The sequence below is a fragment of the Bufo bufo genome, chromosome 1, assembly GCF_905171765.1.
Source record: "Bufo bufo chromosome 1, aBufBuf1.1, whole genome shotgun sequence".
NCBI classification, from domain to species: Eukaryota; Metazoa; Chordata; class Amphibia; order Anura; family Bufonidae; genus Bufo; species Bufo bufo.
Window position 1 is genome coordinate 67,341,191 of NC_053389.1, and position 27,529 is coordinate 67,368,719.

At 44.3% G+C, this 27,529-nt stretch overlaps 1 protein-coding gene across 2 annotated transcripts in view; it reads left to right on the forward strand.

The window, feature by feature from the left end:
- Positions 1–8,459: 8,459 nt before the first annotated feature.
- Positions 8,460–27,529, forward strand: part of DSCAML1 (DS cell adhesion molecule like 1) — a 192,002-nt gene continuing 172,932 nt past the window's right edge. For both annotated transcript variants that reach the window (XM_040425824.1, XM_040425831.1), the window contains exons 1-2: positions 8,460–8,603; positions 17,088–17,234. In XM_040425824.1, coding sequence (XP_040281758.1) covers positions 17,132–17,234 — 103 coding nt within the window. In that variant the 5' untranslated portion in view covers positions 8,460–8,603; positions 17,088–17,131. The remainder of the gene's footprint in view (positions 8,604–17,087; positions 17,235–27,529) is intronic.

A 27,529-nucleotide genomic window follows, 5' to 3' on the forward strand; every position in this document is an offset into this window, starting at 1 on the left:
ATCCCAACTGCACCTGATACCGTACCGACAATTTGCTGTTACGATCCATATTATGTTTGATAAATAGCTATGTCAATTTTGTATCTCAAGCCTTTGTACTATTTATATCAGCCTTGTATGGTTTACATCCTCATTAATTAATAAAAAGAAATTGATTGATATTGATGACCTACCCTGAGGATAAGTTATCAATATTAAAATCCCAGAAAACCCTTTTAAAGGTGGGTGTTTTGGGCTTATACATTGCACAGAAGAAACTCTAGCGGTAAACATACTAATATTACCCCAGCTGGACAATTTTGGCAAAAGCTGACCATCTAATATTCGGTATCCAGGAAAAAAGGATTGGACATGTTGACCCATCCTTTCTTGGGAGATAAATCGCCCCCCAAAGGTTTCTGTCAGTGGCATATTTCTCTTTCCCTCTTGAGAACACATGCATGCCTGGCATAACTAAGCATGCATGTGTATTGGAGGGGGCAGAATAAATCGCTGTTGGGCACAATTAAACTGGTTATTTTGGCAGCCCCTTAGAAATAAATGGAGGTCATCTGCCCATAACTTTCAGCGATATGCCCCCATTGTCTGAGATGGAAAAACCCCTTTAATACAGGCCTCCGAGAGTGGCCGACCGCGATGTTCATACTTACCTATTCCCCGCCATTGGGTTCGAAGATCTGTCGCTCCCATAGAAATGATTGGAGCGGTGGCACACATTTTCAACCGGCCACTCCGTCCCTTTCACGGGGGCTCCATGAGATGCAGGGTCTCCGTTCAAGTGATCGGTGGGGGTCCCAGCAGTAGGACCCCCACCGATCTAATAGTTATATCTGATCCTGTGGATAAGGGATAGCTTTCTATAACCGGAATACCCCTTTAACTGACACAGAGGGCATCAAGAGGTTATATCGACTTTAACACAAGTTATCTGTGTAGGATCAGTGGGGATCAGACCTCTGAGGCCTCCATCAATCAGCGCAGAACTTCAGTACCACACACAGGCACACTTGGCTTTAAAAACCAGGAACTGTCTGCGGCATTCCAGCACCTTCATTCTGTAGACAAGATAGGGTGCAGATTGCCGGATCCCCACCCATCATACATTGATCACTTACCTGAAAGGGGTTGTGCAACCATGCAATGTCATTTTAATATAATTCAGCATGAAAAACTAGTTACTTTCTGTTCTGAGAATGTTCTCTTTACTTCATTATACTGACGAAACCTGGTGTTTCATATATATAGTAATGTACACGTCCACCTACTTAGATGATTGCATGTGCTCAGTTCCATCCCTGAATTGCCACCATTGTATCTACTGTTAGAAGTTGTGACAGTTACAGAAAGATAGCTGTAGCAGAAAGGACACAACCCCTGAAAAAAGACAAACATCCTGGGCTGTGATAGGAAGAGAGCTGCAGTAAAAAAGACACACACCCCCTGAGCTGTGATAGGGAGAGAGATGCAGTAGAAAAGACACACCCCGAGTTGTGATAGGGAGAGAGCTCAGTAGAAAAGACACACCCCCTGAGTTGTGATAGGGAGAGAGATGCAGTAGAAAAGACACCCCCTGAGCTGTGATAGGGAGAGAGCTCAGTAGAAAAGACACACCCCCTGAGTTGTGATAGGGAGAGAGATGCAGTAGAAAAGACACCCCCTGAGCTGTGATAGGGAGAGAGCTCAGTAGAAAAGACACACCCCCTGAGTTGTGATAGGGAGAGAGATGCAGTAGAAAAGACACCCCCTGAGCTGTGATAGGGAGAGAGCTCAGTAGAAAAGACACACCCCCTGAGTTGTGATAGGGAGAGAGATGCAGTAGAAAAGACACCCCCTGAGCTGTGATAGGGAGAGAGCTCAGTAGAAAAGACACACCCCCTGAGTTGTGATAGGGAGAGAGATGCAGTAGAAAAGACACCCCCTGAGCTGTGATAGGGAGAGAGCTCAGTAGAAAAGACACACCCCCTGAGTTGTGATAGGGAGAGAGATGCAGTAGAAAAGACACCCCCTGAGCTGTGATAGGGAGAGAGCTCAGTAGAAAAGACACACCCCCTGAGTTGTGATAGGGAGAGAGATGCAGTAGAAAAGACACCCCCTGAGCTGTGATAGGGAGAGAGCTCAGTAGAAAAGACACACCCCCTGAGTTGTGATAGGGAGAGAGATGCAGTAGAAAAGACACCCCCTGAGCTGTGATAGGGAGAGAGATGCAGTGGAAAAGACACACCCCCTGAGCTGTGATAGGGAGAGAGATGCAGTAGAAAATACACACCCCCTGAGTTGTGATGGGGACAGAGATGCAGTAGAAAAGACACACCCCCTGAGTTGTGATAGGGACAGAGATGCAGTAGAAAAGACACACACACCTCGAGCTGTGATAGGAAGAGAGATGCAGTAGAAAAGAGACTCACCCCCTGAGCTGTGATAGGGAGAGAGATGCAGTAGAAAGACACCCCCCCCCCCCCCCATAGCTGTGATAGGGAGAGATATTCAGAGGAAAGGACACCCTCCCCTCCTGAGCAGTGATAGGGAGAGAGATGCAGCAGTAAGGACACTCCCCCTGAGCTGCCGGTCTGAAGAAGATCTAGCAGAACAACTGGAGTAATGAATGGGGAAGTCTCCATGCGAGGTACAGGGTTGGTTCTAGCTTTGTCAGAAAGAGATTGATAATAATCATAGGGTAACTTCTTTAAGGATATGCCTTTGATTGTAATGCCAAGAAACCCTCTTTATTAAGATCTGAACAACCTGACTTTCTTGGAAGTCGCTGACTGATAACTAGGGCAGCACAGATGTCCATGATCCACAGTATTCAATGTCCCGTTCTGTCACTGTAACTTCATGCCGTGCAGGTTCGGGGTCAGTGATCTCCATAGCTCTTCCTCTAATTACAAAGAAATAATTTACTTATTGAGAGCACAATTAATAATAAAGTAATCCTGTCCATTCAGACATGGCACCTACAACACAAGCTGCGACAATTGCACATAGGCTTCCTTCAAGCAGGTGTCTGAGCACAGCGTTGTGACATCCTTGTGCTTGGGCGAATTCTTAAAGGGTTTCTGTCACCCCACAAAACTCTTTTTTTTTTTTTTTGGATAGTTAGATTCCTTATAGGGCGATATAGGAGAATATAATAGTCTTACTTACTTTCATGCGGCCGATTCTTTATAAAACGAAGTTTTATAATATGTAAATGAGGGCTCTACCAGCAAGTAGGGCGTCTACTTGCTGGTAGCCGCAGCAGCAATCCGCCCCCTCGCCGTGTTGATTGACAGGGCCAGCCGGGATCTCCTCCTCCGGCCGGCCCTGTCAGTATTTCAAAAATCGCGCGCCCCTGGTCATTCGGCGCAGGCGCTCTGAGATGAGGAGGCTCGTCTCCTCAGAACTCCCTCAGTGCGCCTGCGCCGATGACGTCTTCTCTTTCGGTGATGTCATCGGCGCAGGCGCACTGAGGAGACGAGCCTCCTCATCTCAGAGCGCCTGCGCCGAATGACCAGAGGCGCGCGATTTTTGAAATACTGACAGGGCCGGCCGGAGGAGGAGATCCCGGCTGGCCCTGTCAATCAACACGGCGAGGGGGCGGATTGCTGCTGCGGCTACCAGCAAGTAGACGCCCTACTTGCTGGTAGAGCCCTCATTTACATATTATAAAACTTTGTTTTATAAAGAATCGGCCGCATGAAAGTAAGTAAGACTATTATATTCTCCTATATCGCCCTATAAGGAATATAACTATCCAAAAAAAAAAAAAAGAGTTTTGTGGGGTGACAGAAACCCTTTAATTTGAAATTCTCCAGGAATATTCTGTCTGGAACTCCAAAGTTCAAGTCAATTTCTATATTTGCTCCAAAAATGTAATCAGCAACCTGTATATTGTGTTGATATTCATGTATGAATTGGGTCCTTCCACGGAGCTCAGAAGCAAATTTAAAGGGCATTCCTAGGAGTTTTATATAGGTGGCCTATCCTCTGGATAGGCCATCAATATTTGATTGGTGGGGGTCCAAAACCCAGCACTCCCACTGATGAGCTACTTGTAGACGCTGGGGTGGTCCTCATGGCATACCAAGCACAGCACTGTACGTTGTACTGCAACTGTGCTTCATATTGCAGCTCAATCCCATTTACTTGAAGGCCATGTAAGCAATGGATACAACATCATAAGCCGAGGAAGAGGCAGAGCTCCTGCCTGAGCACCATGACCCTTAGAAACACCTGATTGGTGGGAGTATCAGGAGATGGACCACAACCGTTCAGATATTGATGACCTATCCTGAGGATAGGCCCGGCCATTAATATTAAACTCCTGGAAAACCCCTTTAAAGGGTTTTTCTGGGACTTAATAATCTAGCCTCCGGATAGATCATCAATATCCAATCAGTAGCAGTCCATCTCATAGTATCCCAACCATTTAGGTGTTTCAAGGAACCATGGTGCTCAGGCAGGAGCTCTGCCTCTTCCTCGGCTTATGATGTGGCATCCATTGGTTCAATGGCCTTCAAGTAAATGTGATTGAGCTGCAGTATAAAGCACAGTCGCAGTACAACGTACATCACTGTGCTTGGTATGCCATGAGGACTACCCCGGCCTCTACAAATAGCTCATCGGCGGGAGTGCTGAGTTTCGGACCCCCACCAATCAAATTTTGATGGACTATATCATCTATATCAAACTCCTAGGAACCCCCTTTAAAATTTTACTTCTGTGCTCCCTAGAAGGACCCATGGCCTTCAAGTAAATGGGATTGGGCTGCAGTATGAAACACAGTCGCTATACAATGGGTGGTGGTACACTATGAAGAGGCTGCGGTGCTTGACCGAGTTTAGCTGTTTACGTCCTGTTTTCCTACCTACAGTTTCTCGGTAAATGTTCTAAAATCTTCTGGGTGTCCCCATAAAATGAAATAATACAATGAATACTAGAAAGGGGGAGGAGGGGATGTAGCTGCAGTATCTCTCTGTTCCTGTGAAAGCACATGCTCTGAGAGGGGGAGCAGTGGTGGGGATACATCTGACCTGAGTGCTGTGCACAGCCCTATGGGATACTTAAAGGGCATCTGTCACCAGATTTGTACCTATAAGGCTCCATTCACACATCCGCAATTCCATTCCGCATTTTGCGGAACGGAATTGCGGACCCATAAATTTCTATGGGGCCGCACGACGTGCGGCCCCGATCCGGAATTTCAGACCCGCACTTCCGGGTCAGCAATTCCGATCCTGAAAAAAATAGAACATGTCCTATTCTTGTCCGCAATAGCAGACAAGAATAGGCATATTCTCTTAGTGCCGGCAATGTGCGGTCCGCAAAATGCGGAACGCACATTGCCGCTGTCCGTGTTTTGCGGATCCATGGATCCGCAAAACACACACGGATGTGTGAATGGACCCTAACAGTGGCTGACCTGTTACATGTGCGCTTGGCAGCTGAAGGCATCTGTGTTGGTTCCATGTTCATATGTGTCCACATTGAATAATGTTTTAATATATGCAAATGAGCCTCTAAGAGCAACAGGGGCGTTGCCATTACACCTAGAGGCTCTGCTTTCTCTGCAACTGCCGCGCGCTCTGTACTTTGATTAACTTTAGGAGAAGTCAGGGCCAGACGTGATCACGTTTACACTGTCCAGCCCTGTCAATCAAAGTGCAGAGGACGTGGCAGTTGCAGAGAGAGCAGAGCCTCTAGGTGTAATGATAACGCCCCTGGTGCTCCTAGAGGCTCATTTGCATATATCAAAACATCATTTTTCTCAGCAATGCGGGCACATATGAACATGGGACCAACACAGATGTCTTCAGCTGCCAAGTGCACATGTAACAGGTCAGCCAGTGTCATAGGTACAAAACTGCGGACAGATGCCCTTTAAGCTGCAGAAAACAACAGTAAATCAAATACAAGAATAAGCAATACAAAGGCAAAATACACTTGAAAATTCAGGTTAGTGATGTAAATTGGCTGCTGTTCATGTAATACACAATGCTATTGTGCTGGTTTTCATGAAAATATTATTGGTACAATAATTTAGTTGCCATAGAAACTTGATGCCCGGCATCTTGTGCCCTGAATGCCCACAAAATGACTTGTATGGCTTTACAGTATCTAGTTTGCATTATAATGGCTCATTAACAAGGACAATTTCTCGACATTGTGCATGCATCGGTGAGCACACACACCCACGAGAGGAGCCGCGGTTGACCGCGATCCATACCTCCGCTCCTTGTGCTATCCTTCCAGAGTACAAGGAAACTTCACCCACAAGTGTGCACAAGTGCCCTCGCCTCGACACTTTACATCTAATTAATGTCAGTCCCACCTACTCAGCAGCCAGTACCCCCTCGAGCACGTTAATGGAGGAAGCAGGGCAGTTTTTTTCTTACTTGAGTCATTTATATATTGGTTCATGAAAGAATCGAGATGAATATAATATCAGAGTTTAGCTTTTCAGGGAAAATGAATACTAAAGTATCCATATGTCTTCCATAGTGGCCAACAGTCCCAAATTTGCAAGGACTGTCCCTAATTTTCAGAGACAGTGCCTGCAAATTCGAACTGAGGTGAAATAGGCAAGGCTTATGTAAGTCCCACCCTTGATATGGGAGTTCCCCATGGGTTTGGGGACATTCCCAGGGTAGGGCTTACATGCCCCGAATTTACCAACTACAAAGTTGGTAAGTATGGTCTTCTATGTTCTTAATGGTAGCATCTCAAACTTACTTAAAGGGGTATTCCCTTCTTAGACATTGATGGTATATCCCTAGGATATCCCCTCAATTTCATGTAGGTGTAGGTCCCACACCTATCTCCTAAATGGGCCCCAGAACGTGAAGCAGACTGACCTCCCACTGCCCCCGCTTGCCGCCAGTGTGCTCTGCTTCACTTTGGGGGCCCTGTTCTAGAGATAGGAGCGGGTATTTCTCAATATGGTGAGAGTATAGAAGTGGATGCAGGTAGCGATAACAAAGGATAAGTAATCACGGGGCAGTAGGGACTACCTGACAAAAATGTGGATCAAGATTCTAAATCCTAAGTTAGATGTTCTTCGAGACTGAAACAGTCATCTGGCTTCTTAAGGGAGTCCTGCCAGCAGTTTTGACCAGGTAAAACTGCTGACAGCAGTAGGTAGTGCTGGGTAGAGCAGTATAAACATTAAAGTTTCATTCTTAAACTTCCTCCTGAGCTATGATAGGGAGAGCATGGACATGTCCCCTTAGATGCAGCAGTAAGGACACTCCTCTTGAGCTGTCAGCTTATATAAATCAGAAGAGCAATGAATGGGGAAATCTCTGGATCCCATGCGAGGTATAGGGCTGGTTCTAGCTTTCATGTACTATATGATGTCTGATTTTCATTTTTTACATTAGTCATGGGATAACAGCTTTACTATCAGGAAAGGTAAACCACTGTCAAAGTTGTCTAAAGTTGATGTCAGTGGATCTTTTATTATCTGGAGTAGTGTGAATATGAAGTGTTATTGTACCAGATTCTGCCCTGCAAGTGCTGCTTTACCATCCCAACCCCCCCCCCCTCCCATCTGCCCTGGGTGACAGCTGTAGCATCCAACCAGGAGACCTCTATTGTTGTCACTCAGAGCAGAGGGAAGAGCTTCATTCAGAGGGCACCCACAGTGAAACTCCGCCTTTTGTCCATTTACTGGAGCAGAACCTGGCAGAATAAAAGTTCATATTCACCCTACTGTTGAAAAAAAGCACCACAAAAAGTATGTTTGTACTTCTACTCTGTCCCTAACTAGTGCTGTCAGCAGTTTAGCATGGTCAGAACTGCTGACAGTTAAAATTTAAATTCTTTACTTAGAGTCTGTGCTGTACTGTGCTATACATGGTGTCATGGGGTTTATCTCCTTCTTGTTTGACATCTTGCCCTTCTTGTTTGACATCTTGCCCTCTCCCATCACTCTCTGTCCCTGGAGGAGTCCTGTGTAACATGCTGGGCAGCAAATTCTCTTAGTGGCATATTTGTGTTGTGTGTGAGGCCATTGAGCAATTACAGAACTACCTAACACCTTGTAATAGACTGGCATGCAGATTAAGGTAAATAAAGGTAATGGGAGTGTCTGTGACAGGGAAGGAAACTATAATCTCCACCCACGGAAAGCCCTAGCAGCATTAAAACAATGGTGCAGCACAAAGTTGCAAGATAATGAAAATTATGTTTAATATATATTAATCAGCTGAGAAAACATACCCATATATTCTTAATGTTATTTATATCTAGTGGCAACTGAAATATTCTGTCACCAACACCTGTTTTTTTTTTTTTTTTCTCTCCGCAGCTTGCTCTGAGGATGCCAGCACCAGTTTATACTTTGTGAACACTTCTTTGCTGCAGATCACCTTCTCCAGCACAGTGGGGGTTTTCATCCCTGCCCTGCAGCTGGATCTCCCAGCGCCACCCTCCGATGGTACCTGGGGACAGAGATGACATTTATGATGTGCCTCATATTAGGCACGTCCACGCCAATGGCACACTCCAGCTGTACCCCTTCTCTCAGTCCGCTTTTAATAGCTTTATACATGATAATGACTATTTCTGTACAGCAGAGAACTCCGCTGGAAAAATCCGGAGTCCAAACATCCGCGTCAAAGCTGGTAAGTGGCATTGCTGTTTGTAGTAGTGGAAAAACTTAAACAGTTTGATATTTAAATGCCTGTGCCAACCACCTATGTCAGCAGTCATATTGACCATGCCAATAATTGACCGGTTTTCTTTACATGCTGACAGCTGATTGGCCCATCACTTCTCACATCGACTTTTCAGTCAAATCCCTCATAGAAGCTCCAGAAGCTCATTTAGAAAAGACGATACTCTGAGACTTATTCACTTCTACGTAAAAGTTTCTGGAAAATTGACTGAATATATTGTAATATGACAATGACTGTAACCTGTGACATCGGCGACAGATGCTCTATAAACACAAAACATAAGATTTAGATAGGAGCACCTGAAACAAAAACACTTCTGACACGATGTGATCAAATATTTCCGTCAATTCTTTTGTAACCTTTGCTAATGAAATGTTTTCATTAATTCATTGTTATATTTCAATATTAATTAAGTTTGAGCTTTGAAAACTGATATTTCATTAGTAGTTATTCACTGTGTGGAATTATACTGCTGCTGTATATTTTATACCATGACCTGTGCTCTGCGGTGTCCAGAGATGGATTGCTATTACCAAAATTGTAAAATGGATGGCCACTTCTTAGCTCTAGGGTTCTAAATCTGCTTTTACACTGCTGTAGCGGTAAAGAGGTTTTCCAGAAAAATTATAAATTATAATTTAACTGCTGATGGTACTGTACAAACACAGAATGAGTAATACGCACCTCATAGACCCCCGTGCTCCCATACTGACAGTAACCAGTCTCCTGCTACTCTCTGTTTCCTGGTCCAGCGGTGACGTTCTGAAAACGTCTAAGAAATAACCACTGCAGCCAGTTTCTGCCCGCATCAGTAACCTGTTGCAGTGGTCACTGTGAAATGCTCTGCTCACCTGCTTCGGCGCTTCCAGTTTCCAGCAGCTCTGACCCGCCTGCCTCTCTCTCCTCATTCCCGCCAAGCCTTGTCGCCAGTCTAGCTCTGTCCCTCCATGTAGGCTACAGTCTGTTTCTTGACGGCTGGGCCTCACTCTGCCCATAGGGCACGCACGCATTCCCTCTAGCCCCTCATACGCACCTTATTCTTCCTGAGCCAATGGCTGGCTACCCTGGGATACTTAAGGCACCTTCCCCTTATAGGAAGATGCCTGAGCAATAGGTTGTAGTCCCCTAGTGTCCTGCTAGGTGTGCTCTTCTACGTACGTCTGCCATGTACTGACTTCTGCCTGTTTCCCGAAATTTTGAACCTTTGCTGCATGACCTGACCTCTGCTTGACCACTGTTCTCACCCTGAGCCGCTCACCCTGACCTCAGACTGTTTATCAAATTGCACAAACTCTGCTTGATGCCGCCCTGTCCCTGACTACAGTTTTGGCTAATCCCTCAGTGCACCACAACAGTGTCCCTTGACCGTTGTAGGGTCATCTGAACAAAGACTGCTCCAAATGGTAGCAGCCTGGAGGTTCCCCTGCAGTGGATTCCAAATTCCTGTATATGGGTTAAAGGATGAAAATCAGGGGCCACTTAGATAACACCCTTAGGAGTAGCCGTAAGCCAAATCTATTCAATTCACACTGCAGATATGCTTCAACTTCATAAAGTCACAAGACCCTGTGGTAGAATATCATTACTGGGCCAGGAAACAGAGAGTAGCGGGGACCAGGCAGCATTGACCACCATCAGCAGTTTACACCATAACTTTTGTTGCTGGAAAAAAAACTTTAAATGTTTGCTGCCAGGAGCCACCACTAGAGGGAGCTTAATAGTATATTCCTATTTATTGTCGATTGCAATTGGGACTGTAACAGAGTGCACCCATAATGGTGATTGCCATAATATTTTTAATTTTTCTAAATGATTAGATATTATTATTATTATTGGAGCTCTGTAATAAGAATGACAACCCTTATAAAAGTGACTTTAAATTTACTAGCACATCATTTTGGACACATTTTGATTGGAAAAACAATCCAAATTGTTGACATTCACTTTAAATGCAAACTGTAACACCTATCGTGAGTTGCTGATAAAAAGAGTGACACAAGTGGTAAAACTGGAGTAAGAACAGATAAGAGAAAGCTATTTACACAAGCCAGCGATTGGTCCATATCGCCGATCAGTGCTCGTTCAGGAAAATCATCTGCTCTTCTTGTTTGCAAACAATATATATTTTTTCAGAATAATAGGTGAATTGTTTCTCACATTTTTCTTCTGTTACCGGTGAACCGTAAACCAATTTACATATCAGGGGAACATTGAGTCGATATATTTGATTATCTGTAACTACAAACCGATATCAGATCAGTTCCCAAACGAAAAAAGACAAATTACCATAAGAAGATGAATTGTATTTGAAAATGACTATTTATGCAGTTCTGTAAGATGCCAAATTTAAGGGAAAGTAAAGGGCGAGGCTTTTTTGGGATGTTGGAATGATCGTGCTCCTTGTTTCTTTGCTATCTAACGCTAGGTTCACACTAGTGTTAGGCCTCTTTCACACGAACGTGTGTCCACTGTGGCTGTATTGCGGCCCGCATCCTGCAGGTCCGCAATACACGGGGCACCGGCCATGTGCATTCCGCATCATGGATGCGGACCCATTCACTTGAATGGGTCCGCAAATCCGGAGATGCGGTGCAGTACGGAACAGAACCACTGAACGGAAGCAATACGGAGTGCTTCTGTGGGGTTCCATTCTGTTCTTCCGTTCCGCAAAAAGATAGAACTTGCTCTATCTTTTTGCTGAACGGAGGGATCACGGAACCCATTTAAGTGAATGGGGTCGCGATCCGCAACGGTCGGTGCCTGTGCATTGCGGACCGCAATGTGCACGGCCACGGGAGACACACGTTCATATGCAAGAGGCCTTAGGCAATCCGGTAGGCTGTTCCAGCATAAATGCCTGCCTTTGGCCTGACTAAAACTGCTGCACTCTGCAGTATTTGTGTGGGAGATTGGCAGTGAATGGCAGTATCCAGCAATGCCAGATACTGTCAGAACTACACAGCTCCCTCTACTGTGTGGTGGATGACGCTGGGTACTGCAGCTCCCATTCACTTCAAAGAAAGCACCACTGCAGTTATCAGTTCTGTCACGGAGCTGTGCATGGAGCTATGTAGTACTGGCACCAAAGCTACTGCCGGACAGCTGATTTGTGGATGTACAGGGTGTCAGACCCCTACCAATCAGATACTGATGACCTACCCCCACTAATCAGCCTAATCATAGGCTTTCATATAAACACCTTTAAAAGCTATATGCACTTTTGGGGACACTTTTTTATGATTACTTTTTTACTCATTTTGGGCTAAATATCATTTTTAAAATTTTTAAAATTTATAAAACATTTTCAGCAGTTTTTTGTCATATAGGGTTAAGTTTTCGCCTATTTGTGAGCATCTAACTTTTGCTTTGTGCTGTCATCTGATAACCCTTATCTCTGAACTACTAGCAGCTCATAAACACTTATTTAAGCCACATTCTTATCAGTAAGATAAGAATTGAGCTATAATGAGTGTTTATGAGCTCTCAGGAAATCAGATAAAGGTCACATGAGCCATCAGCTATGCTCCCTGACGGGACACAAAGAGCTTTATAATAGAGAATCTCAACCCTGGACAGAGAAAAGGGCTGACATTTTTAAATAAATACCAATTAAATTTATATTTTGTTTTTTTAAAATGAGTACAATATATGAATAAAAAAAATTGCCCCTAAAGGTGTCTTTAAGATTTCATGTACAGTACAAAGATGTATTTTCCCTTGAGAACGAAGGATCAGGCTGGTTAAAAATTTCTGAATCCTTCTTTCCCCCACAATATAGGTGGTTCGCCGTTCTTGCTAAAATTGTACAACCTCCTTTACAATAGATGTGTATTTTAGCCAAGTTTAAGGGTGCATTAATACGACCGTATGAATGGGTCTGCATCCGTTCCGCAATTTTGCGGAACAGGTGTAGACCCATTCTGTCACACACAGGGGGGGTAAAGAGAAGTGCACCCCTGACTGCCACACACGCCTCTGTCAATGCCTACTTGCACTTACCCGTCCTAGGTAACGTGGTGACGTGGCCAGCGTCACATGACTCGCTCTCCTGCACCCAGCTGAGCGCCGAGTGCTCAGCTCGGCGCTCAGACTCAGCTCTGTTACTATGGAAGCGGAGGACGCCAGCCACGCTGGAGAGACGTGCGTGGCCAGGTCCTCCCCGCCCCTTGTTACTCTATAGACGAGGGCGCAGCGTGTGTCCTCACTCCGATCTCACTGCAGGGCGCCGGCTGTGCTGAGGAGAAGAAGCGCCTCGTCGGCGCCCTGTGACACATTCTTTGCAAAAGATGTTTGCTGTCCGCATCCGTAGTTCCATTCTGCAGCTCCACAAAAATATAGAACATGTCCTATTCTTGCGGACAAGAATAGGCATTTTCTATATAGTGCCGGCTAAAAGCGGTCCGCAAAATGTGGAACGGACACGGCTGGTATCCGTGTTTTGTGGAGCCGCAATTTGCGCACCGCAAAAAAACACTTACGGTCATATGCATGTAGCCTTACTGTTCATATTCTGGATGTAACCCCTAGGGGGGCCATTGTGTGCTTCTCCTGAACCGAATTTTCAACATCACGGGTCCCTAGAGAGTTCTGGGAATTCAGTTCAATAGAAAGAGCATTACGTCTAGAGTACCGGTTGTTAAACAGTTAATAGTACAATACACCAATCTGAACAAGACCTATATTACTGTGTATTGTCACCGAATAAACCTTAACCCAGACCCACATATGGCTTCATTATGAATAGACTTCGGTTAGCTAACTATAATCAGTACCATGGACAGCTCCAGCCAAAAAAAAAATAATAATCCTGCACCCTCTGTAGCCGAGGAACAAGAAAATAAAGCGCTGTACATGTGTATATAGCTTATAATATTGTGCTTGATGACTTTGGAGATACATTGCCCATTGTTTTCAGAAATTGAAACTGTAATCTTTGAATTGATCATAGGGAGACTGAGCGCAGACGATCGCGGCGGTTATTCTTTTTCAAGGTCTTTAGTACTGCACGGTGGTAATTGTTATTCGATAAGCTTGCTAGGAGCAGAATGGATCTATTATAGCGTGAATGGCAAGTCATACTTTCAATATTGTACTTTGCAGAGAGAGGTTTATTGATCAGGTGATACGTTTTCCGTGCATTTGTATTATGGAAGGCAGCGTCGCCAGGCTCCGAAATATATACGGCATGGAATATCACATGAGATCCAAGCACACATGCAACACATGGATTGGGTTAAATATTGAAAAGTGCAGGTTTGCTTTTAGAAATATAGAGACATTGAGACATCCCATATGATGACATGATCTGGGGCCCCTATGATTGCTAAAATGGAAGGGCCCCGTGCTTTTCAGAACACCATGCCATTTTTCAGGACACCATATCTTGGATATCTTTAGAGCCCTCACCTCTGTGAACAGATCTTAAAGATTTCACCCAGTTGCATCTAAGGCCCCCTCTTAGCGTATGTCCGCTGTTCCGGCTCACCTTCCCTCCTGCGTGGTGCAGAAAAAAACCTGAAGCTAGAACTGATCCCATAGTTTCCTGCCATGCACTATATTTTTCCGTCCCGCGCTATCAGTCTGTGAATGCTAGACCTGTGCACCTTCAGAGCAATTTTTTTTATTATTTTATTATTTTTACTTATTTTGGGCTAAAAATTATTTTTTCAGTTAGTCATTATTAAACATTTTCAGCTGTTTTTGAGATACAGGGGTTAAAAATCAGTCTGTTTTTTTAGAATATCACTTCTCAGGCATCAGCTGAAAGCTCATGTGAAGCCTTATCTCTGATCTCCTGACCTCATAAACACTTGTTTAAGCCATATTCTTATCAGTTTGATGAGAGTTTAGCTATAATGAATGTTCAGGAAGTCAGGAGATCAGAGATACAGCTACACATGAGCTATCGATTGACAGGACTGAGAAGTGATACTTTGCAAACAGACAGATTTTTAACCTGTGTAACTCAAAAACATCAGAAAATTTATAATAAAGACCAATTGAAAAAAAAAGTTTTTTAGCCCAAAATGAGTAAAATGCAATCATAGAAAGTTGCCCCGAAAGTTTCCATAGCCTTTAATTATTATACATGGCATTGATTTTTTTTTGTCTGTTTCCTAATTGCAAAACTAAGTAAGTGTTGAAATAATTGTCATAAAAAATTAGGGGTAATTTCACACTTGCGGCAGAGGATTCCGGCAGATAGTTCCGTCACCGGAACTGCCTGCCGGATCCGTCAAAACGTATGCAAACTGATGGCATTTGTCGGACGGATCAGGATCCTGATCCGTATGACAAATGCATTGAAATGACGGATCTGTCTCTCCGGTGTCATCCGTAAAAAACGGATCCGGCTTTCATTTTTTTCAGATTTTTTGCGGTCTGTGCATACGCAGACCGCAATGCTGGATCCGTTTTGCCAGAACACTCGGGGCCGGCATTAATGCATGTCAATGGGAAAAAATGCTGGATCCGGCATTCCGGCAAGTGTTCTGGAATTTTGGACGGAGATAAAACCGCAGCATGCTGCGGTATTATCTCCGTCCTGAAAAGTCAAAAAGACTGAACTGAAGACATCCTGATGCATCCTGAACGGACTGCTCTCCATTCAGAATGCATTAGGATAAAACTGATCAGTTCTTTTCCGGTATAGAGCCCCTAGAACGGAACTCAATGCCGGAAAAGAGTAACGCTAGTGTGAAAGTACCCTAAGTGCTATTTTGCTGCTGCTGTGTAACTCATTCACCTAGCTGGTTGTCTTGCTGAATCTGACATAGATTGGATAGCACACTGTTCATGTCTTTGCCAGCACACTGTTCATGTCTTTTCTCACTATCTACATATGTGATCTTCTCTTCCTGAAAACTTGGGATGCTTTTCCCTCCTCTCCACTCTCTGATCTGCTGTGCACAACATCCTCCCCAGGACAGCAGAGAGAGCTGCTCTCTGCTGTCCTGGGGAGGATGTTGTGCACAGCAGATCAGAGAGTGGAGAGGAGGGAAAAGCATCCCAAGTTTTCAGGAAGAGAAGATCACATATGTAGATAGTGAGAAAAGCTCATTCAAGGCAGTCTGGATAGGAAGAGATCACACAGGTTATTTATTAGTGTAGATGAAACGAGAGCACACAAAGCAGACTCTGTGGCTGGTGGGATTGGGGGTTGGTAGGTGGATAACACACTTCTCAGCATCAGTGACCGTCAGTACAAGACTAGGTTCCTCATGAACTGTAGAATAGGAAAATGGTCCAGGAATGAAGCTGCACTGATACATGAGAGCTAGGGAGGACAGCAGCATACTGGATAGGCAGATCTCATGTGTTACTAGTCTGAAACCAGGAGTGTGTTACAAGTGAATATCAGGGGGTCTAAAAATGAATGAAGATGTCTAACCACTAACATATGTGAAGGCATATTTTTCCTTGTCACGGGTGTCCATTGCCTTTAAAGGGACCTTACTTCCCAGAGCAGTTTATTCCCAGCACTTTGAATAGGACTGAACTGTAGTAGCAGGAACAGTCATAACCATATGTAGGGTGTAGACAATGGGTTCAGTTTACTCTCTTTATTGGCGGGGTCCTGGGGACCAGACACCTACAGATCAGATATGGTAATGTTTGGACAATGGACATCCATGTGAAAATCCCAGAAACTCTATATTAACGCCTAATTTGCATTGCTTCAGGGAAATTGCCCTAATATTGAAGGGGTTATGCCATGATTAATGTAAAAAAATGAAAATCAGACATCATATAGAACATGACAATCTCTTTCTTACAAAGTTAGAACCAGCCCTGTACCTCACATGGATCTAGAGATCTCCACATTTATTGCTCCTATTGCTATGCTAGATTCTCTTCAGGCTGACAGCTCATGTGGGGTATTCGTTCGGCTGCCGCTCAGGGGGCGTGTGTTTTCTGGTGAAGACCAGGGGGGTGTCCTTTCTGCTGCTGAACTCTCCCTGTAACTGCCGCAAGCTCTGCAGTAGATATGGCTGGTGGTATTTGAAGGATGGAACTGAGCATGTGTGACCACCTCAGTGATGTTACTGAAGTGGACAGAGAAATAACAGGTGGTGCCATACAGATACATTTTATTGAATAACTCAGTGGCTTTGCTAAAACTTTTTATTATTTTTCTATCAATTTTTTATTAAATGTAGAATATTTTTTGTGGGAAAACCCTTTTAAATAAAAAATTTATAATAATATATAGGTAATATTTCATGCTTCAGTATATTGTTTATAGGCCAGACAAGCACCACCCTGCTCTCCGTTCCTTAGATTGTCAAAGACGAGGGTTGTTATTATATTTTTTCTATTACTGTTATTACCTGTGATGTTATATGTATTTAGTGGCAATCTCATTGTGTAAAATGTTCACCTATTTAGCTACATAGCTGCACACGTTATTCACAAGTGCCTGTACCTTAGTTTTCAGGGAGCCGTACACAGTGCGTGTGGAGGACCAGAGCGCCATGCGTGGAAGTGCGGCTGTTTTCAAGTGCCTCACTCAGCCCTCCGTACAGGAGTATGTCAGCGTTGTGTCCTGGGAGAAGGATACCGTATCCCTCATATCAGGTAGGTCAATCCACTGGGCTACATGGCAGCTTGCTGTTCCTCACAGGGATAGTCAAGCAACTTAAAGTCAAAAATTTTGAGCATTTTTTTTCACCATTGCTAGTGAATTCAATTTCAGTGCTTGGTGCATGATCTCTATTAGGGTGAAACGTAACATATTTTGGGATTTTTGTACACATTCAGTTGCTCAGGTTGATCATCTCAATGCAGTCCTGTGGCCATGACCATAATACGAGGTGGGGTCATTGCGGGACTACAGCCAAGTAGCTCCAGCTGAACTCCATGAATTGTCATTACACTTTTTGCCGAAAAGTCTTTATCGTTTTCAGTTGAATATGATGTTTATTCAGTTGCTGCCCATTGGTTAATATTTGAAATTATTGCTACTGCTTTATTAGGGATATCTATACATCTTCTCAAGGGCACAACTATTAAATCAGCCAGTGACGGTTCAGGAAAAAGCACTAAAGTTGGTAATCTGAGTGGTTCGAGCTTGATTTTTTGGATTCTTTGTTCAGAATTGACAGATAATGGTCTACTCGGAACCAGATTTGTACATGAGAAGGTCTTTTAGGAGGTCACAAAGTGGGCAGACTGGTTTACGTAGATGGGAAGGTGACAATAACGGAAAAATAATCACATGTCACATTCAGAAGAGCATCTGCTAGACATGAACTTGAGGAGCTATTTTAGCACTGGCTTCTGTTCCTGTCAGCAAAGAACAGGAAACAGAAGTTCGTGGTCTGGTGATTTCTGCTGCACCAAGTAGATGATAAGATCAAAGGTTTGTAGAAGGTACATAAAGCCATGAGATCCTCCGGCCTAGCGTTATGGTTGTAATGCAGTGGGGGTGGCAAATGGTTTCTTGGAAGACTTTAGACCCCCTAAAGCCAACTGTGCAAATAGTGTTGGAATAGTGTTGCTCACCAAGATCTCTTTTTGACCCCAGCTTTCTTGTACCAGGCACCTCATCGTGATGGTTCCACAAGAATGACAATATGTGTACCTACCTCAGTGGCTGCACAGTCACCAGTAGAGCATCATAGGGATGTTGTAGAACAGGAGCTTCATGATATGAAGGTGCAGACGGCAAATCATGTCAGCATAGACTGGAATCTTTAAAGAGGCCGTTCAGTTTTTGGAAAACAAAAATCCAGAAATATTATAAATTAAAAAAAAACACATATACTCCTCCAATCCCTTGCCAGTCCAGCGCGGATGCTCTGGTGGTCTCCCAGTCTATGTCTACAAGCTGCCAGCACATAACCACTGCAGCCAACCACTGGTCTCAGCAGTCCTGTGGCACACTATTGGCATTGTGGTTCTGTGCCGAGCCTCGATGCCAGTAATATGGCACTTGACCACTGAGGCCACAGATTGGTTGCAGTGGTCACATCATCACTGACAAGGAAGACAGGCGGGGAGCATCTGAGCTGGATTGGTGAGGGACTGATGAGGTGAGTAGTGGTATTTTTTATCTGATGTTATTTTAGGCAGACCCAGTAGCCAAAAGTGGACCTCATAAAGTGTTTCCTAAAGTGAATCTTAGTTGCTGAAGTTATCCCGCAACAACCAGGCTCCATGCGGTTTTACCAGTTGGCCATGGTAGTCTATGGTTTTCTTGAAGGAGCTTTTCTTGCTTTTGCGGGACGTGATCTGATCCCATTTTCTGTATCACGTCTCAGGCCAGTTTCACACGGGTATATTATAGGCACAGTTCTGTGGACACATGTCTGGGCTGACCCAGAGTCTACTGACCTGAATTCACTGCATCTTAGAGAAACCGGTCAGGGAGATAAAAACTGTTGCATTTGCCGTAATCCTCAACCCTTTTTTTTTTTTACAAATATACAACAGATTACTAGAGAACACTTAACTGTTCAAATGTAATTCATTTTATTTGACCCAGATTGAAAAAATAAAGTAGCAATTGACTTTTCAATTATACTTGAGGACTAGAAAAATGGAAATCTATCGGTACATCGCTCTGGCCCGCTGTTGATATGATGTGACATTCTTCTTCATGATAATTGGGAGGTTTAATAGCCATAACTGTTTAGGACACCTCTATACATTTATATATCCAGACATATATTCACCAAGAGCTACTCTATGTATTATATTGTAACCTCTTATTCATGGTGTATACACTGTAACAGGGTAAGGCACTGTTCACTCCTTTGACGTGTCCATAGGCCTCATGCACCCAGTGTTTGCTATGAGTGTTTTTTTGGGCATAAACTGAGCTGGAATGTGTCTCTATATGTTTTTGTGGGCTCCTGGCCACAGATTTTGATGACCTAACCTCTAAATAGGTCATCAATATCAGACTGGTGGGATCCCACACCTGACAACCCCACTGGTCAGCTTTTTCAGGCAGCCGAATCCTGGAAGCTAACAGTATATGGATGGAAGCAGAAGGCTCCATTCACTGTGTAGTTTCGGGCCCTGGAGTACTGAAGCTCAGCTCCCACTCATTTGAATGGAATCTGAGCTGCAGTACCCAGCAGGGCCACTATGCATTGCATGGCGATGTTGCCTCCAACTCCGTACACTGTATAATTTTCAGGTGCTGCTGTAGCCTGAAACGGCTGACCGGTGGGGGTGCCGGGTGTCGGACCCCCTTTGATCTGATACTGATGACCTATGTGAACCCCTATAATAATATGTATATTGCTTTGTATACTTTTCTTTTACAATAACAGCCTACAGGCGGTATCCTACTGTTCATCTAAAGTATACACCTTCCGTAGAGGCTCCTCCTAATGTACTGTATACCTCCGATGTAGGCTCAAAATTAGAGTTTAAAGGAGTTGTCTAATGACAACAACTTATCCCTTCTCCACCGGATAGGAGATAAGTGTCTTATCATCTTCTATATCATCCTTCTTCGCCTTTCGCTTTCTAAAACTTAACATGGATAAAACAGAATTCATCATCTTTCCCCCATCTTGCTCAACTCCCCCAACAGACCTATCTATCACGATCAATGGCTGCACACTCTCCCCGGTCAACCAAGTCCGCTGCCTTGGAGTGACCTTGGATTCTGCCCTTTCCTTCTGACCGCACATCCAAGCCCTTTCCACCACCTGCCGCCTCCAACTCAAAAACATCTCCTGCATCCGCGCTTTCCTTAACTTTGAATCTGCGAAAATGCTTGTACATGCCCTCATCATCTCCCGCCTAGACTACTGCAACACTCTCCTCTGTGGCCTTTCATCTAGCACTCTCGCACCCCTCCAATCTATCCTCAACTCTGCTGCCCAACTAATCCACCTCTCATCCTATTACTCCTCTGCCTCTCCCCTCTGCCAATCCCTTCACTGGCTCCCCATTGCCCAGCGAATTCACTTCAAAGTACTAACAAATACATACAAGGCCGTCCATAACCTGTCCCCTCCCTACATCTCTCAGCTACTTTCCCGATACATCCCCACACGCAATCTCCGATCCTCACAAGACCTCCTTCTCTCCTCTCCTCTTATTGCCTCTTCCCACAATCGACTCCAAGATTTCTCCCGTGCATCCCCCATTCTCTGGAACTCGCTACCCCGACATATCAGACTCTCACCTACAGTGGAATCCTTCAAAAGAAACCTGAAAACCCACCTCATCAGACAAGCCTACAACCAGTGACCCTGCTGCCTCTATACCGCCATGACCAGCTTCACCCTCTCCTACTGTGTCCTTCTCCCATACCATGTAGATTGTAAGCCCTCTCGGGCAGGGCCCTCTCTCCTTCTGTACCAGTCTGTAACTCGTCATGTTCATGCTTAGTACAATTGTCTGTATTATGTATGTGCACCCCTTATCATATGTACGGCGCCATGGAATGAATGGTGCTTTAATAATAAATAATAATAATAATCAGTGAGGGTACAACCACTGGGGCCCCTAGTCTTCTGCCCGGCTATCTCCAGCAGCCCCCATGCATGTGAATGGAGCAACAGACAAGTATGGATAGGGGATGAGTTGTTGTCATGGGACAACCCCTTTAACTCAGCTCTGGAATTCAAGATTTAATAGATTTCTTTTTTCAATTTCTCCACTTTTTATCTCATGGACCAGATTTAAGTCTTAATGGTGTGTGAGTACATACTGTACTACGGCTTTTATATTAAGTGCATGAGCAGCTTTTTCTTTTTTTTTTTCTTTTTTAAAAAAAAGCTGTCAGATCTGTCACATTCTCCATCTGTGTAGCCGAGGAAATGAGTGTACATGAATTACCAGGACTATTCACAGGAACATCTCGGCAGTGATACATGGGCTTCAATGTAGCCAATGCCTCAATACTGGGTTTAGCTCACAAATCGGTCATTCATTAGTTCATAGGTTCCTGGACTTATTGTGCCTGTAAACTAGGAGCTTATCGACTTCGGACTCCACTTGGGACATAAATTTGTCGTCCTCCTCTGCTGTTCCTTGCTATTTATTGGTTCAATAACAAGGTCTTATTCTTTAACATTCACCTCTGCGTCATCATGAACCTCCATAGTAATCCAAGTAAGAATCCAATGGGTACATTCTTGAGATATCCTTGATTTTGTGATATGCAGATTAGCTATTTGGTAAAACGAGGGCCTGCTGTGAGCAGTGGCGCAAGTGCAGAAACTCTGCTTCCAGAGCAGCAACTGTTCATGCGCCACTACCCGTGAGTATAGAGGTGCATGCGCAGTCACTGCTCCGGTAGCGGAGGCAGAGGCTCTGCGCTTGTGCAACTACTCAGACCAGCGGCGTAGGCAGGAGATTGTCAGGGCCAGGCGAAATGTTCAGTCCTGTCAATCAAGATGCAGATGGACGCTTCTTCACCTGTGGGGACTCTTCACTCCTCCCTATTTAGGAAGATGTTAGATCTGATGATTTTTGTCTGTTCATCATCGTGCATGATTGAAATTTCGAGCTGCAAAACGTTCTTTTTCATTGTATAAAAAAAAAATTATATACACTGTTCAAAAAAATAAAGGGAACACTTAAACAACACAATGTAACTCCAAGTCAATCACACTTCTGTGAAATCAAACTGTCCACTTAGGAAGCAACACTGAGTGACAATCAATTTCACATGCTGTTGTGCAAATGGGATAGACAACAGGTGGAAATTATAGGCAATTAGCAAGACACCCCCAATAAAGGAGTGGTTCTGCAGGTGGTGACCACAGACCACTTCTCAGTTCCTATGCTTCCTGGCTGATGTTTTGGTCACTTTTGAATGCTGGCGGTGCTTTCACTCTAGTGGTAGCATGAGACGTAGTGTCCAGAGCATGGAGGCGCTACCAGGAGACAGGCCAGTACATCAGGAGATGTGGAGGAGGCTGTAGGAGGGCAACAACCCTGCAGCAGGACCGCTACCTCCGCCTTTGTGCAATGAGGAACAGGAGGAGCACTGCCAGAGCCCTGCAAAATGACCTCCAGCAGGCCACAAATGTGCATGTGTCTGCTCAAACGGTCCGAAACAGACTCCATGAGGGTGATATGAGGGCCCGACGTCCACAGCTGGGGGTTGTGCTTACAAGGACGTTTGGCATTTGCCAGAAAACACCAAGATTGGCAAATTCGCCACTGGCGCCCTGTGCTCTTCACAGATGAAAGCAGGTTCACACTGAGCACATGTGACAGACGTGACAGAGTCTTGAGACGCCGTGGAGAACGTTCTGCTGCCTGCAACATCCTCCAGCATGACCGGTTTGGCATTGGGTCAGTAATGGTGTGGGGTTGCATTTCTTTGGAGGGCCGCACAGCCCTCCATGTGGTCGCCAGAGGTAGCCTGACTGCCATTAGGTACCAAGATGAGATCCTCAGACCCCTTGTGAGACCATATGCTGGTGCGGTTGGCCCTGGGTTCCTCCTAATGCAAGACAATGCTAGACCTCATGTGGCTGGAGTGTGTCAGCAGTTCCTGCAAGACGAAGGCATTGATGCTATGGACTGGCCCGCCCGTTCCCCAGACCTGAATCCAATTGAGCACATCTGGGACATCATGTCTCGCTCTATCCACCAACGTCACGTTGCACCACAGACTGTCCAGGAGTTGGCAGATGCTTTAGTCCAGGTCTGGGAGGAGATCCCTAAGGAGACCGTCCGCCACCTCATCAGGGCATGCACAGGCGTTGTAGGGAGGTCATACAGGCACGTGGAGGCCACACACACTACTGAGCCTCATTTTGACTTGTTTTAAGGACATTACATCAAAGTTGGATCAGCCTGTAGTGTGTTTTTCCACTTTAATTTTGAGTGTGACTCCAAATCCAGACCTCCATGGGTTGAAAAATTTGATTTCCATTTTTTAATTTTTGTGTGATTTTGTTGTTAGCACATTCAACTATGTAAAGAACAAAGTATTTCAGAAGAATATTTAATTAATTCAGATCTAGGATGTGTTATTTTTGTGTTCCCTTAATTTTTTTGAGCAGTGTATAAAGGGGGTCATTTACTAACAGATGTACGCCACTTGTTGGTTATTTGCGCTGCAATCTGCAACTTTTCTCTGCTCACGCCAGGTCTAAAAAAGGGGGTGGTGAAGGGGGGCAGGCCCATTTCATTTATAATTTTCTAGGCCTGTTTTAGGGATCTGGCGTAGATTTAGACCAGCGGTGGATGTGCCGAAGTTATGTCGAAGCTGGTGCATCTACATAACTTGGGCGGATCCACCTCCGGCTAAAGGGGTATTAAGACCGGCGTCTAAAAACGCCAGTCTTAATAAATGACCCCCAAAGTTTCTTCATTCCAATTCTCACCGATCCCTCATTTCTCTTGTTCCGATGCTTACCGGACCCCCGTCAGACTCCTCTTCTTGATCCCTCCCGTCACAGAAATGTGACTGGCACGATGAACCACTGCAACCAGTGATTGGCTCAGTGGTCAGTTCCTGCGTGTTGAGAAGAACCAGAAAGTAGGGACTGGCGGGCCACCGGTAAGGGCTGGGGAGTGGTGGGGGATCAGTTAGGGGAGTATGACGTATTTTATTATATTACAGCATACTTTTTTTTTTACTTTAATTCATTGTAATCCTACAATAGATTACTGTAGAATTTTTCTTACAAATCTGCAACTTAAGATACGCCACTGGTCAGCAAAAACCCAATGTTCTACCCAAAGTCATTACTCAACTTCTGCTAGTTGTTAGCAAATTAAGTACGGCTGCATACACAGTCCAGGAGTAATCTCATACATCCATCAGACACCCAGATGGGAATACCTTCCGCTTTCGATATACAGGTGAACGGCTAATTATAAGGCTATTACAGACTAATACTATTACTGGTAATGCTAACGATGAGGCTATAATTAGTGCAGCACCTGCGCAGGTGCAGCCGGGGGGTGGAGGGGGGATGCCTGCCGGATTTCTAAGTATAGCACCATACGTACTGTCACCCTCTCCAGACAGCAAAACTGAGAACATATGACCTATATTACTCCGGTGTCCACTTTTTGATGATTTGTACTAATGTAGTCATTGCCATTCACATTATTCAGTGGTAAGATGCAAGATGTTGTCCTGATAACCTACTGACATGTCATGTTATGAGATGGCAACGTCCATTGTGGGTAGGTGACTGATATACCTTAAAGGGGATGTGTCCTCAGAAAATGACATATTGATTAAGTCATTTTGATTTTATTTAAGTTTTTCATTTCACTGTCTACTTTATGTTAAGTAAAAATCCTGAAATCTTGCAGTTTTCATACTGACCAATAAGCCTCCTAATTGGCTAACACATCCTGTTCTGTAGAGATCACTTCTCAGCAGTCATCTCATTATCATCACATGAAGGATTACAATGACAGGTAATATATATATATATATATATATATATATATACTACCCTTTCAAAAAAAAAAGTCACCACCAAAAATATTTCGTTGGACTGCCTTTAGCTTTGCTGTGGCATTCGCTGTGGCATTGTTTCGATAAGCTTCTGCAATGTCACAAGATTTCTTTCCATCCAGTGTTGTATTCATTTTTCACCAAGATCTTGCATTGATGATGGTAGAGTCTGACTGCTGCGCAAAGCCTTCTCCAGCACATCCCAAAGATTCTCAGTGGGGTTAAGGTCTGGACACTGTGGTGGCCAATCCATGTGTGAAAATGATGTCTCATGCTCCCTGAACCACTCTTTTACAATTTGAGCCCGATGAATCCTGGCATTGTCATCTTGGAATATTCCCGTGCCATCAGGGAAGAAAAAATCCATTGATGGAATAACCTGGTCATTCAGTATGTTCAGGTAGTCCGCTGACCTCATTCTTGGAGCACATACTGTTGCTGAACCTAGACCTGACCAACTGCAGCAACCACAGATCATAGCACTGCCCCCACAGGCTTGTACAGGAGGCACTAGGCATGATGGGGGCATCACTTCATCTGCCTCTCTTCTTACCCTGATGCGCCCATCACTCTGGAACAGGGTAAATCTGGACTCATCAGACCACAGGACCTTCTTCCATTGCTCCAGAGTCCAATCTTTATGCTCCCTAGCAAAGTGAAGCCTTTTTTTCTGGTTTTCCTCACTGATTAGTGGTTTTCTTACGGCTACACAGCTGTTCAGTCCCAATCCCTTGAGTTCCCTTTGCATTGTGCGTGTGGAAATGCTCTTACTTTCACTATTAAACATAGCCCTGAGTTCTACTGTTGTTTTTCTTCGATTTGATTTCACCAAACGTTTAAGTGATCGCCGATTACGATCATTCAGGATTTTTTCCCCGACACATTTCTTCCTCGAATACGATGGGTCCCCACTATCCTTCCAGTTTTTAATAATGCGTTGGACAGTTCTTACCCAATTTTAGTAGTTTCTGCAATCTCCTTAGATGTTTTCTCTGCTTGATGCATGCTAATGATTTGACCCTTCTCAAACAGACTAACATCTTTTCCACGACCACGAGATGAGTCTTTCGACATGGTTGTTTAAGAAATGAGAAGCAACTCATTGCACCAGTTGGGGTTAAATAACTTGTTGCCAGCTGAAAGATAATCGCCCATGTAGTAATTATCCAATAGGAGGCTCATAACTATTTGCTTAGTTAAATCCAGGTGGTGACTTTTTTTTTTTGACTGGCAATGTATATATATACTGTAGATAGATAGTACCTCAGGTTACAGTATGGTCACAGCTCACATCCTCCCCCTCCCTGCACAATGACCTCTACACAGGTCACAGAGCATGTCCACAGCACTTTCGGGTGGAAGTCAATAAACATCTTTAAACTAAAGGTTCCTATGGTCAGTGCGACTGCTGTAAATCAAAGCTTTCATTATCTGGTTTTGATCAGTAAAATATGTTGGTGATACATTCCCTTTAAGGCTGCATTAAAGGGGTTATCCGACTATAAAAATGTCCCCCATATGCTGGGCCCCTCATAATGAATATACTTACCTGGCTCCTTGCTCCCTGCACCGCTGCTTCTCCCCGTGCGCGGAAGAAAGCATTCAGTGTCGGGGGAGAGCAGCCACTGGCAGGCGGTGACGGGGACGAGCCTCCCTAGTATCGTGGGTGACGCTAGGGAGGCTCGTCCCCACCTGCCTCTGATGTATTCCAGTACATCGGCCATTGTAAAAAAAAAAAAATATCCCATGTGGTATATGTGCCCTGTAGTAAACTACACAATCCTATACAGTGACAAGGTACACCCACCCATATCTGCCTAGTGTTTGCCAAAAGGACACATATTTCTGGCACACAGTGGCGGCCTATTGACCTATCGGAGGTAGAATATCAAGGAATACTCCCAATACTCTCAAGTTATACCTCCAACATAGCCAGAATTGAGAACTGAACAGTGCCTTAGATATATTTTTATGACTCTCATTATATTATTGTGTTTTAGTCCTTTGTATTAGCTGTATTACACAATTTCCCATGTCTTGGGACACAGCAACACTGAAAAACAGTGGAAAAACAGCCGAAGTATGGTCACACAGCCATTTTCAGAGCAATGCAAGTCTATGGGCATATTCACATGGCTGTTTTTTTCATGGCCATCCAAAAATTCGACATGTCCTATTTTTGGCCATTTTCACAGACCAACAGCCCCCATACGATTGAAGGGGGCCTTTTTTTTAACAGAGGTGTTTCAGAAAGCATTGGTTAAAAAAAAGTCCATTAAACATGGGCCATTTTGCCGTTTTTAACGACTGTCGTGTACCCTAAGAGTTTATCCACAGGACTTCTGAGGACTATTTCAGAACAGAGCGAAATTTTGGACAATGAGATATTTCCCATGTTTGGGGCTTGTACTGTTCATATATTTACTCCGGGCGATCATTAAGCTTCGGATTATACTACAGCTTTGAATAT